Raw genomic sequence first — 10,487 nt, forward strand, 5'->3', positions numbered from 1 at the left:
GAGATTCGAATCCTTCTATATAAGTCCTTGATTCAATGAAAGGTTCAACTGTAAATTTCAAAGGAATAGTTTTGTATACCCTTCTTTGTGTGAAACCAGCTGTGACGTACTATAGTGGTATAAACACAACTAAATTATGAATAACAGAGAATTTTATATACTCAATGCTAGACAAGATTAATAAAATAATATTTTCAAGAGATTTATTCCCTATTTGCACTTAATTATACTCATGCATTGCCTAAGTGTGAACATTTTATCTTTTATTGAGCCAGAAATACCAATGTTTTTACATCTAATTACGTTATACACCTCTGTTGGAATGATGACTAAACCCAGTGGCAATTACAACATGCATGTCAAGATGACAACATAGTAATGGCCCTGCTTTGCATTGGACAAATTCACTGAGCCAGAATTATAACATGCTAGTAGGTTTACTAACTGACAGTTTGTAGAAACTGAATGACATACCACCCTATCAAGACACTTTATTTGAACTAAGAATTGACTATTGCCTGATATAGATACCCCCAATTTAAAGTAAAATAACATAACACAGTCATTTCTTTACTCACACAAATAACATTTTTCTAGTCAACCATCTTTTAATTATTACAATTTTTCAACTTCTTTTCATATTTCAATTAAAATAGTCTTCCTGCTGTTTTATTAAATTGGATATCAAATGCATGTAAAATAAATGTCTAAGTCAATATTCATCATCACATGTCTTGCAATTCCACAGGAACTAATTGAAACCATTTTCCACAATCACACTGCTTCTTTTCTCCTTTGTTAAGAATTGTGTACTTAATTTCTACAGCATCTTCATCACCTGAAGAGAAAAACATAAATGGTAAAACAAAAACTTTGTCGTGGATCAAGAAAAAGCTTAATCTTGATGTGACTCTGAAAAAAAGTATTCATGAAATCTTTATTTAAACTTTTGCAAACAATTTTGTAAAATGTTACTACCTGTACTAATGTATTACTAATTTCAACAGTTTTCTATAAATTGAAAAAGATGAATCAAATCATTTTGCCTTACTTATATTTATCTAGTATATAATAAAATGGAGATTCAAATGGAGTAGTTGGTCGAAATTAATCAGCTACATGTAACTGGTACATAAAGATTAAGTTTTTTTAATAGTCATCCTGTTGCATATACAAATCTGTATGATTCAAACAATTTATTGGTCAATATAAGCATATGCAAACTAAGTTTCAAGTTTATTTGACTTCAACTTCATCAAAAACTACCTTGACCAAAAATTTTAACCTGAAGCGGCATAGATGCCAACCCCCTTTTGACACAATCAGTAGTAATCTATCAAATTTTCTGTTTGAAAAGTGTTCAGTATTCATTCAAGAACATGCATTTACCTAAAAAATTACTGACGAGTGGTTGCAAAGTGATGTGCACTGACAGGTTTCTTGAACATGTTATCTGTAGTATGTATTCCATTCACTAATTGTTTCGACCTTCTCGGCTTGTGCATTTTCATTTTGTCAATTGAGGAGAAGTAAAGAAAGGGGAAAGCTGCTTTATAAAATGCAAGTTTGCCTCTTCGGAAGTCAATTAGTTACCAAACAATAGGTAGATAACTCCAGATAAACCGGAAGCATTACATTGGCTTTTTCTAAATACCGGACTAGGCCGCAAAATCGGAAAAATTATAATGGTTGGCATCTATGAAGCGGGACAGAAGGACGGATGGACAGACAGACCAGAAATAACAAAGCCCCTCTACTATCCAAGGTGGGGGCATAAAAGAAAACTATCGTAGGTGTGGCATAAAAATCTATTTGTATCTATGGTTACATATACATGTATAATATTTTTTATAAAAGTTTGGGAACTGTAGTTTCTTTTATTCAGATATGTATTGCAGAAATTCAAAATGTAATTACTGAATTGTAATAATAATCAATAGGTAAAAACGATAGTAAATTGTTATTACATCAATTAAACAAGTATTCTGAAAGTATTACATTGCAATAAATAGTTCCTTACAAGTTAAAAATTCATTGGTTTTGAACAAAATACTAACTTGATCTATAACTTGTCATGGCAAAAACTTCATAAAAAAATATTCAACTTCATTGGTAAGGGGCTAAAAATTATCAAACAGTACATATCATTATTCAGGAGATAAAATGTGTGACACACAGACATCTCCATTTTACATCCCAATTGAGATGATAACATTAAAAAGATGAAGTCTGTTTTAAAACTCACCCATACATGTATATATGTGCATCTTCAACAAGAGCCATAAGCCAACATCATTAGACTAGAATATAATTCATGAATAAATTCTCTTTTTAGATGGAAAACCTATTGATTTTAATTGGATTATTTTTTCTATGTTTTTTTTTGGTTTTGTAATATCTAACTTCTTTGTTGATTTGTCAAATTGTCCATGTGAAAATTTTTGGTGTTTACATTTCATCTATATCTATTATAGTTTTCAAGATAACAGGCTATAACATACAAAACAAGAATGTGTCCCCTATCCATACTATAATTTTCTTAGTTCAGTGGACCATGAAAATGGGGTAAATTTAATAATTTGGCAATAAAATTAGAAAAAATCATATCATAGGGAACATGAGTACTAAGCTTCAAGTTGATTGGACTTCAACTTCATCAAAAACTTCCTCGACCCAAAACTTTAATCTGAAGCGTGACAGACTGAAGGACAAACGGACCAGAAAACATAATGCCCCTAAATAAAAACAAAAGATTTTTTAAATTTCAACCAATCAGAACACATAATTGACCTGGCACTCATGTTGATTATTCAGACCTAAATTACAAATAATGTTGAGTTCAATGGTTTCAAACGAAAAGATTAAAATGTAAAAAGTTAAAAGAAAGATGGACACAAAGTGATGGCAAAAGTTCACCCTGGTAGTTCAAAAAGGACATATATATGATACTTACATAAACATCCAACTATTCGCCATTCATCTGTAGATGGGACTAAATTTGGACAAGCAAATGTTCCCAGTTCTAAAGCCTGTTCCATCATGGCTGGCTCAAATGGATCCTGTAATCATTAAATTCAATTATATAATTTTGCACAAATTAGAAAAATTGAAAATGCTTAAGCAACTAAAACCAGTTCTGTATTTTAAATATTGCTAGCATGGAAATTGGAATTCCAATCAGACAATTGAAAATCTTCAAAAACAATTTGTTTTGTTCATACATGTACATCATTGTTAATAAATTTTGTTTTGCAACTCAAACTTTTGATTTTGACACAAGTTCAGTAATTCTTCCACTTTTTGACAGAAATAAAATTACTTAGGGTAAGAACCGTAACCTTAAATAGAAATATATCTTTTAATGCCTTTGGTCAAAATTTTCATGCATTGAACACGCCTGAACAGACAATTAATTTCGGTTAAAAAGGAGAAGTCACTCCTCTCTGTGATTATGATTCCCCTGCTGAACATGCACATTTTAAAATTTATCATGTTTGTAAAACTAATTAAGTAATGATTTCAGACATTCTAGCAGAAATCATACTTCACCATACATTAAATTTGTTTCTGTTCTGAGCATTTTAGATATCATTTACTTACATCAATCCCTGCAGCACTACCAATAAGGTCAAATTTTTCTGCTCCTTCAACAATTTTTATACTATCATCTACTGATATTGTATCTGGAATCTTTTTTTCCTTTTTGCCTGAAAGAGAAAATTAACAAAATGTGCATTATGATAACATCATTCAACAGTACATTGGACTTCATTATCTTAGGGCTGTTCCAGAAAATACTATTTTTTTTTAACCCCCACCACCCACAAAAATAAAATTTAATTAGAACAGCACTCCCTTTGCATTTTGGTATTTCAAATACAACCACCCACATAATATTTTTAAAAAAATGCCTTCCCTGGGGAGGACATAGTATTTCCTGGAACAGCCCTTATCAGTTCCTGCTGAGTAAAAAAATAATAACATAACACAAATGTATTTTTTAAATAAAATTCATATGACACATGAAAAACACTGTCAAGATTGAAATAAAATTTGACTAATTATGGTTACAATTGAGAATACCGATGATTATTGACATTAAACAATATGATTCAAAAGATCTTAAGTTCTGATGTCGTTATAAAAACATGAAATACATTTCTCAATGTTCTAGTAGTTTAAAGAACTGTACATAACAAAACTTCCATTAATGATTCCAAATTTAAGAGCCATCTTCCTCTCAACTGAGAGTATTCTATAAAGAGACAATTGCCCTGGACAACAAGTACAAATGTATGATCAAAGAATTTGAGATAAAAAAAAATCACTAACATGTACAAATAAACAAAAAATTGCCAGTAATAATAAAATGTTACTGGAATACTGTAATGACTGTTACAGTGCAAAAATGAAGATTGAAATGTAGTGTTGTATATCCTAAATGTGGAGGAAATATAAATATGTGTATTGGATATGAATAATTGTAGTAGCATTTGTTAAACAGCTGCGTGTCTAAATCTATAGTTGGAAATGAATTAAATCCTTTTTGGAACAATGATGATTAATGTAACTTTATTGTAAGAAGGTTGTAAACAAATCAAAAATAGATCAAGTTTTCTACTTTCGGTTTTAAAATGAAATAAAATCGGGAAGCTACACGTGGATAATAAATTCAAACTGAGTCCGGATTCATCAGGAAATTATATTTTTTTCTTTTTAAATTCCTGTAGTAAGAGATAAAATTGAGAATGGAAATGGGGAATGTGTCAAAGAGACAACAACCCGACCAAATAAAAAACAACAGCAGAAGGTCACCAACAGGTCTTCAATGAAGCGAGATATTCCCGCACCTGGAGGCGTCCTTCAGCTGGCCCCTAAACAAATATATACTAGTCCAGTGATAATGAACGCCATACTAATTTCCAAATTGTACACAAGAAACTAAAATTAAAATAATACAAGACTAACAAAGGCCAGAGGCTCCTGACTTGGGACAGGCGCAAAAATGCGCGGGGTTAAACATGTTTGAGAGATCTCAACCCTCCCCCTATACCTCTAACCAATGTAGAAAAGTAAATATATATTTGTCTCTTTCATTTAATTCATACTAAATTATTTTGTATTTTGCATTGTTGCTGTCTAAAAATAGTCCAGGGAATACTTGCACACATACCTAGCACACAGTACAGGCATGCACAGCACTTGTTTGACTCTTGAATTTTTAATAAAGTTCTATATTTTAAATGGAATTTGTCAAAAGGTTTTTGAAGAGAAAATGTGTTCAAAAATTACAAATATACAACAAACTAACTTCAAATTGTGTTCCCTTGAAAATATATTGAAATTCAAATGCAAACTGTCCAGCGGGAAACAATTTTGACCAAATGACGAAACTGTAAGATCTCCTTATTGAAGAAATGCCGACTGACTGATCTTCCTTGGGAAATTAATTATGAGGTTTAATTCTTTAACAGATTAGTGACCCATCAGATGGCGATACACGGATATGTTGTTATCACAACTTGTGCCACCAGTTGCAAATGTTAATTGCCTGGGGGTCACAAACTTGTCAAAAACATAAAGACAGTTAGAATTATAGTATTTTAATAAACATTTTTTTTTTACTTTCAAAATTTAAGTGAAGAAATTGATTTGAAAAACTTTCGTCAAAGCGGAATCGTTTCGAAAGTTACGAAAGTGATGAGCACTAGCAAAATCACTGGGTGGATGACATTATAAAGAGTGCCAAATGGATGTTTTTTTCTGGTGAAAGATCTAGACAAGATTCAAGAAAATGACCTACATGTATCCCTCGTTTTCTTGATTGTCTTTTTTTTCTAAAATGGCACTTAATCTTATTCCTAAAAAATGCAGTAAATTTTACAACAATAAATAGACCTTTCTTACTGAGAAGTCACACCTGTGAACCCTTTGAAAAATTGACAATTTTCAAGGCTACAAACTTTTTAAAAACTTATAACAAACATATTGTTCTTGATAGTAGTTGTTACATTTCTATAAATTAGTGATGATTTTAACAAGGGAACAAAGTCTTCAATTAATTTACAGTACTTAGAAAATCAATTTATTCTATTTTTTAAATCAGGAAATTTTCTTAGTACTATAAATGAATTCAAAATCGTTAGCTTTTTTTATTCCCCCTTTTGCGCAGAATGAAGAAATCTACTTCCTTCTTTCGGTCTCATTGTCAAGAGACTATGGGTATTCCTATTAAGGAACATGATAATACATAATTCTTCGTCTTTAAAATGAATAAATGTTACCTGATGATCGCATTTCTTTGATTACATTGAACATGACCCCTTACGTAAATTACAAGTAAAATCCCTAACAACAGAACCAAAATTGCCATTACTTTTTTAGGGTCTCACTAATTAGCGACAACAAGCGTCAACAAGAATTATTTTAGCGACAACAAGCGACAAGAAGACTATTTAGCAACAAGAAAACATTTTTTTTTATTAGAATTTAAGAAATTTGTATGTAATGTTTTTTTTAAATATACAAGCAGATATGTCTTATTAAAATGTTTTATTATATACTATTAGATAGACGAAGAAATGAAACATTTGTAACCGGGAAGAAAGAGATTCTTTCTTTAATAATCATGCTTTGTCATTTAATATTTGTCTAGAAACCCTGTCTTCAACCAAAATTTGTCAATATTTTCAGGACAATGATGCACAAATAATTCATTTTGTGAGCTTAATATATATTGCACGAAAATAGTTTTAAAAAACAAATTATAAGATAAATAATATGTTCTAAAATACAAGGAAAAGTAATCTCATAATACAATAATTAAACGTAATACTGGCTGTTATACATAATAGATGATAAAATATTATGTAAATAATGTTTCCTTTTTTTCTTTCAATTTTAACTTTCTTGTCGCTAAAATTATCTTCTTTTGCATATTCTTTCAATATTTATTGCAATAATTAATTTTAATTAAAAAAATGTTTTCTTGTCGCTAAATAGTTTCTTGTCGCTAATTAGTGAGACTGCTTTTTTACCAAATTTTGAAGTTACAAAAAATTAATTCAAACTTCGTCCCCTTTCACTGGTAAAGCTGTCTCATATTATTTAAGAATATGCTCTATCATTATCAAATAATCCGGACTTTTAGTACTATTACTCAAATTATAACGGATTGGTTAGATAGATATAGGAAGATGTGGTGTTTGTGCCAATGAGACAACTCTCCATCCAAATAACAATTTAAAAAGTAAACCATTATAGGTTAAAGTATGGTACTCATTTGTTTGGGGAATAGTTGAAACCCCATTTGGAGGGTTTTCCCCAACCTGTTTATATGCAGTTCATTCATTACATGTAAATATTTCTTGTTATTGTCTTCATATTTAAGGTCTTGTTTTCACCTTGAAAGTTGAAAAAAATATTGGCAATGACAACGATTCCTGTCAAAATATATGATGTATATAAATATCCTCCGATTTACCCGAACCGTCTGAAGATTGAACAGAACCCGTCCGGTTGCTTCACCAATGTATGGTTCGATGATTAAAAGTACCGGTTGTAGTATTTGGTGATTGTATGACAAATAGAATTTTCCTACAAGGGATGTTTGCTATAACAACAGCATCGTATGTGATTTGAGGGTTAAAATATGAAAATTGCATACTCCAGTGACCGAGTTCATTATCCCTACGACATGCTGTGGTTGACAATGGCCTTGCTAAAGGTAAGAAAGCCCTTTTAAGCACGTTGTATCCCACTCTGCAGAGCGGAGAGGCCATATTTTCAGAAGGTCATAAAAATCTCGCACTCAAATGATCTCGCGTGATGCGAGATTTATATTTATTTGTTTAGTTAACTCGGCCCGTTAGCTATATTCGTCACCAATTCTAGTCATGTATATAAATCAACTTAAAGATCCTATATACAAAAGTTAAAAACAGACTAAATATTCTGGAGTTATAGTAGTCTCAGCAAGGATTTGTATAGTTACAAATCCTTGGTCTCAGGTAGGGCACAGTTTGCGCAGATACTACAACCGGTACTTTTAATCATTTATTCATTTTAAAAAGATATGTAATTTTGGCACTGGAATTAGTGATGTGCACAACTTTATATCTGTGCAGTTAAATTGTGATTTACCTAAAATTTTACCAAAAAAGAAGATATGCAGAAGCTTTAAGAATTTTGATGCTTCAAATTTTTTAAATGATTTAGAAAATCAGCATTTTGATATATCTGAATTTGATAATGTAAATACAGCATATGATAATTTTAGCAAAAGTTTCATTGAGGTAGCTGACAAACACGCACCTTTTAAGGAAAGGAAAATTTTTCCTAATCAAGTACCATATATGAATGCAGAGCTTAAAAGTGCCATTTATAAGAAAAAAATGTTGTATAATAAATTTCAAAAATTCAGTGGTAGTAAGAACTGGGAGACATATAGGCGGCAACGCAACTATGTTACAAAACTAAAAAATAAATCCATTAACCAATATTTTGTAGAGAGGTGTGCTGGAGGCCCGAAGTCGAAGATTTCTGGCCAACAGTGAAACCTTTTCTTACAAATAAGGGAAATGTACACCAAAAGGAAACTGTCCTCTCTGAAAATAATGTTTTAATTACAAAACAGGAGGAGGTGTGTGAGATATTTAATGATTATTTTGTAAATGTTGCAAAGAATATAGGAAGCAGTCAAATAAAGGTTAATGATGATCACCCGAGTATTTTGGCCATTAAAGATAATATTCCTGATCTTGATCAAAACAATTTTACCTTTTCCCCTATTGATCAAGACTTTGTTGAGAAACGTATACGTAAAATTAATGTTAAAAAAGCCACTGGTATAGATGGCATCTCACCTAAATTACTGCATTTTGCTAAACCTGCTATTGTAAAACCCCTTACTGATATTGTTAATTTGTCATTATCATCATCGACCTTCCCTGACCGTCTTAAGGAAGCTCAAGTTGCACCTATTCACAAAAAGAATAGTGTTTTAGAAAAAGGAAATTATAGACCGGTAAGTGTATTACCGGCTATTTCAAAAATTTTTGAAAATGCCATAGAAGTACAATTAGTACAGTACTTTGATAAAATCTTCAGTCCATTTTTGGCAGCTTTTAGATCTGGTTTTGGATGTCAGTCAACTTTATTAAGAGTGATTGAAGATTGGAAATTAGCCTTAGATCAAAATAAATACCTTGCAGCTATCCTTATGGACTTGTCCAAAGCATTTGACTGTCTACCCCATGACTTACTGCTACTGAAACTAAAAGCTTATGGTCTATCCAAATCCTCACTAGATATGTTATATAGTTATTTAACAAAAAGAAAACAATGTGTGAAAGTAAACCAAAATTTAAGTGGTATGCTTGACATATTTAAAGGGGTACCGCAAGGCTCTATCCTTGGACCCATCCTATTTAATATTTTTATTAACGATTTGTTCTTTTTTGTAAAAAAATGTTCTTTATATAACTATGCTGATGACAATACTTTGTCAAAGTCTGGAAATTCCTTACAAGATGTAATTTCTGCTCTTGAGGAAGACAGCAATCATTTAATACAGTGATTTTCTTCCAATAAAATGCAGGCCAACCCAGAGAAATTTCAAGCTATCTCTCTTGGCAAAAAAACACATGATAAAAAGATTGTGTTTGACTTGAATGGTATTTCTATAGCATGTGAGGATGAGGTGAAACTTCTTGGAGTTACAATTGATTTTAAATTAAACTTTAATTTACACATTTCAAATATTTGTAAAAAGGCTGCAAGGCAATTAAATGTTTTGAAAAGAATTGGGAAACATCTAAACAAACTGAGTAAGCTTACAACTTACTACTCTTTTATTATGTCTAATTTCAGTTACTGCCCTTTGACTTGGCATTTCTGTGGGGAACAAAATACCAGAAAAATAGAAAAAAATACAAGAACGAGCGCTTCGATTTATTTATGAAGACCATCTGAGCTCATACGAAACACTCCTACAGATTTCGAACCTTCCATCATTAAAAACTCGTAGAATGCGCTCAATTGCCTTGGAGACCTTTAAAATAATTAATAAAAAATGTCCTTTATTTATTCAAGATTTAGTTGTAATAAAAAACAATTCATATAATTTCAGGTATGTAAACACTGCTGAGGTACCTAGACCTAGAACCTCCAGTTATGGTAAAAGATCTTTTAGATTTGAGGCAGCACAAGTATGGAACTCACTTCCTAATGAGGCTAGACTCATGACTTCTTTTGACCAGTTTAGGAATTACATAAATTCCTGGTGTGGGGATCAAAAATGCTTCTGCAGTTCATGTCGTTTCCATCCAGTGCTGTCTCAAAGCTGAAATTTCTTTCTTTCTTTTTATAATGGCCTTTTGCTCTGCTTTTTATGCATTTTTTAAATATATATCTGCCATTAATGCTAGTGCTTATTTTTATTTATTTATTGTTTGTATGCTTTTAGTTTGTTATATTTTATGATCGTC

At 31.2% G+C, this 10,487-nt stretch overlaps 1 protein-coding gene across 1 annotated transcript; it reads right to left on the bottom strand.

The window, feature by feature from the left end:
* Window positions 1–554: 554 nt before the first annotated feature.
* On the bottom strand, window positions 555–7,836 carry LOC134695326 (cytochrome c oxidase subunit 5B, mitochondrial-like). The gene is made up of 4 exons (XM_063556553.1): window positions 7,667–7,836; window positions 3,601–3,707; window positions 2,954–3,059; window positions 555–838 (listed from the first exon to the last, which is right to left on the bottom strand). Exons 1-4 carry the CDS (start codon window positions 7,779–7,781, stop codon window positions 726–728), a joined length of 441 nt encoding a protein of 146 aa, XP_063412623.1. The 5' UTR covers window positions 7,782–7,836; the 3' UTR covers window positions 555–725.
* Between the last annotated feature and the right edge of the window lie 2,651 nt (window positions 7,837–10,487).

This window comes from Mytilus trossulus, chromosome 1, assembly GCF_036588685.1.
Source record: "Mytilus trossulus isolate FHL-02 chromosome 1, PNRI_Mtr1.1.1.hap1, whole genome shotgun sequence".
NCBI classification, from domain to species: Eukaryota; Metazoa; Mollusca; class Bivalvia; order Mytilida; family Mytilidae; genus Mytilus; species Mytilus trossulus.

Excerpts from the sequence above, each read along its gene's own strand:
- LOC134695326 (XM_063556553.1), bottom strand. The coding sequence starts at position 7,781 with ATGGCCTCTCCGCTCTGCAGAGTGGGATACAACGTGCTTAAAAGGGCT. Across the intron at positions 3,708-7,666 it reads TAATGAACTCGGTCACTGGA|GCAAAAAGGAAAAAAAGATT; the intron begins GTATGCAATTTT and ends TTTCTCTTTCAG. Across the intron at positions 3,060-3,600 it reads GTAGTGCTGCAGGGATTGAT|GATCCATTTGAGCCAGCCAT; the intron begins GTAAGTAAATGA and ends TAATGATTACAG.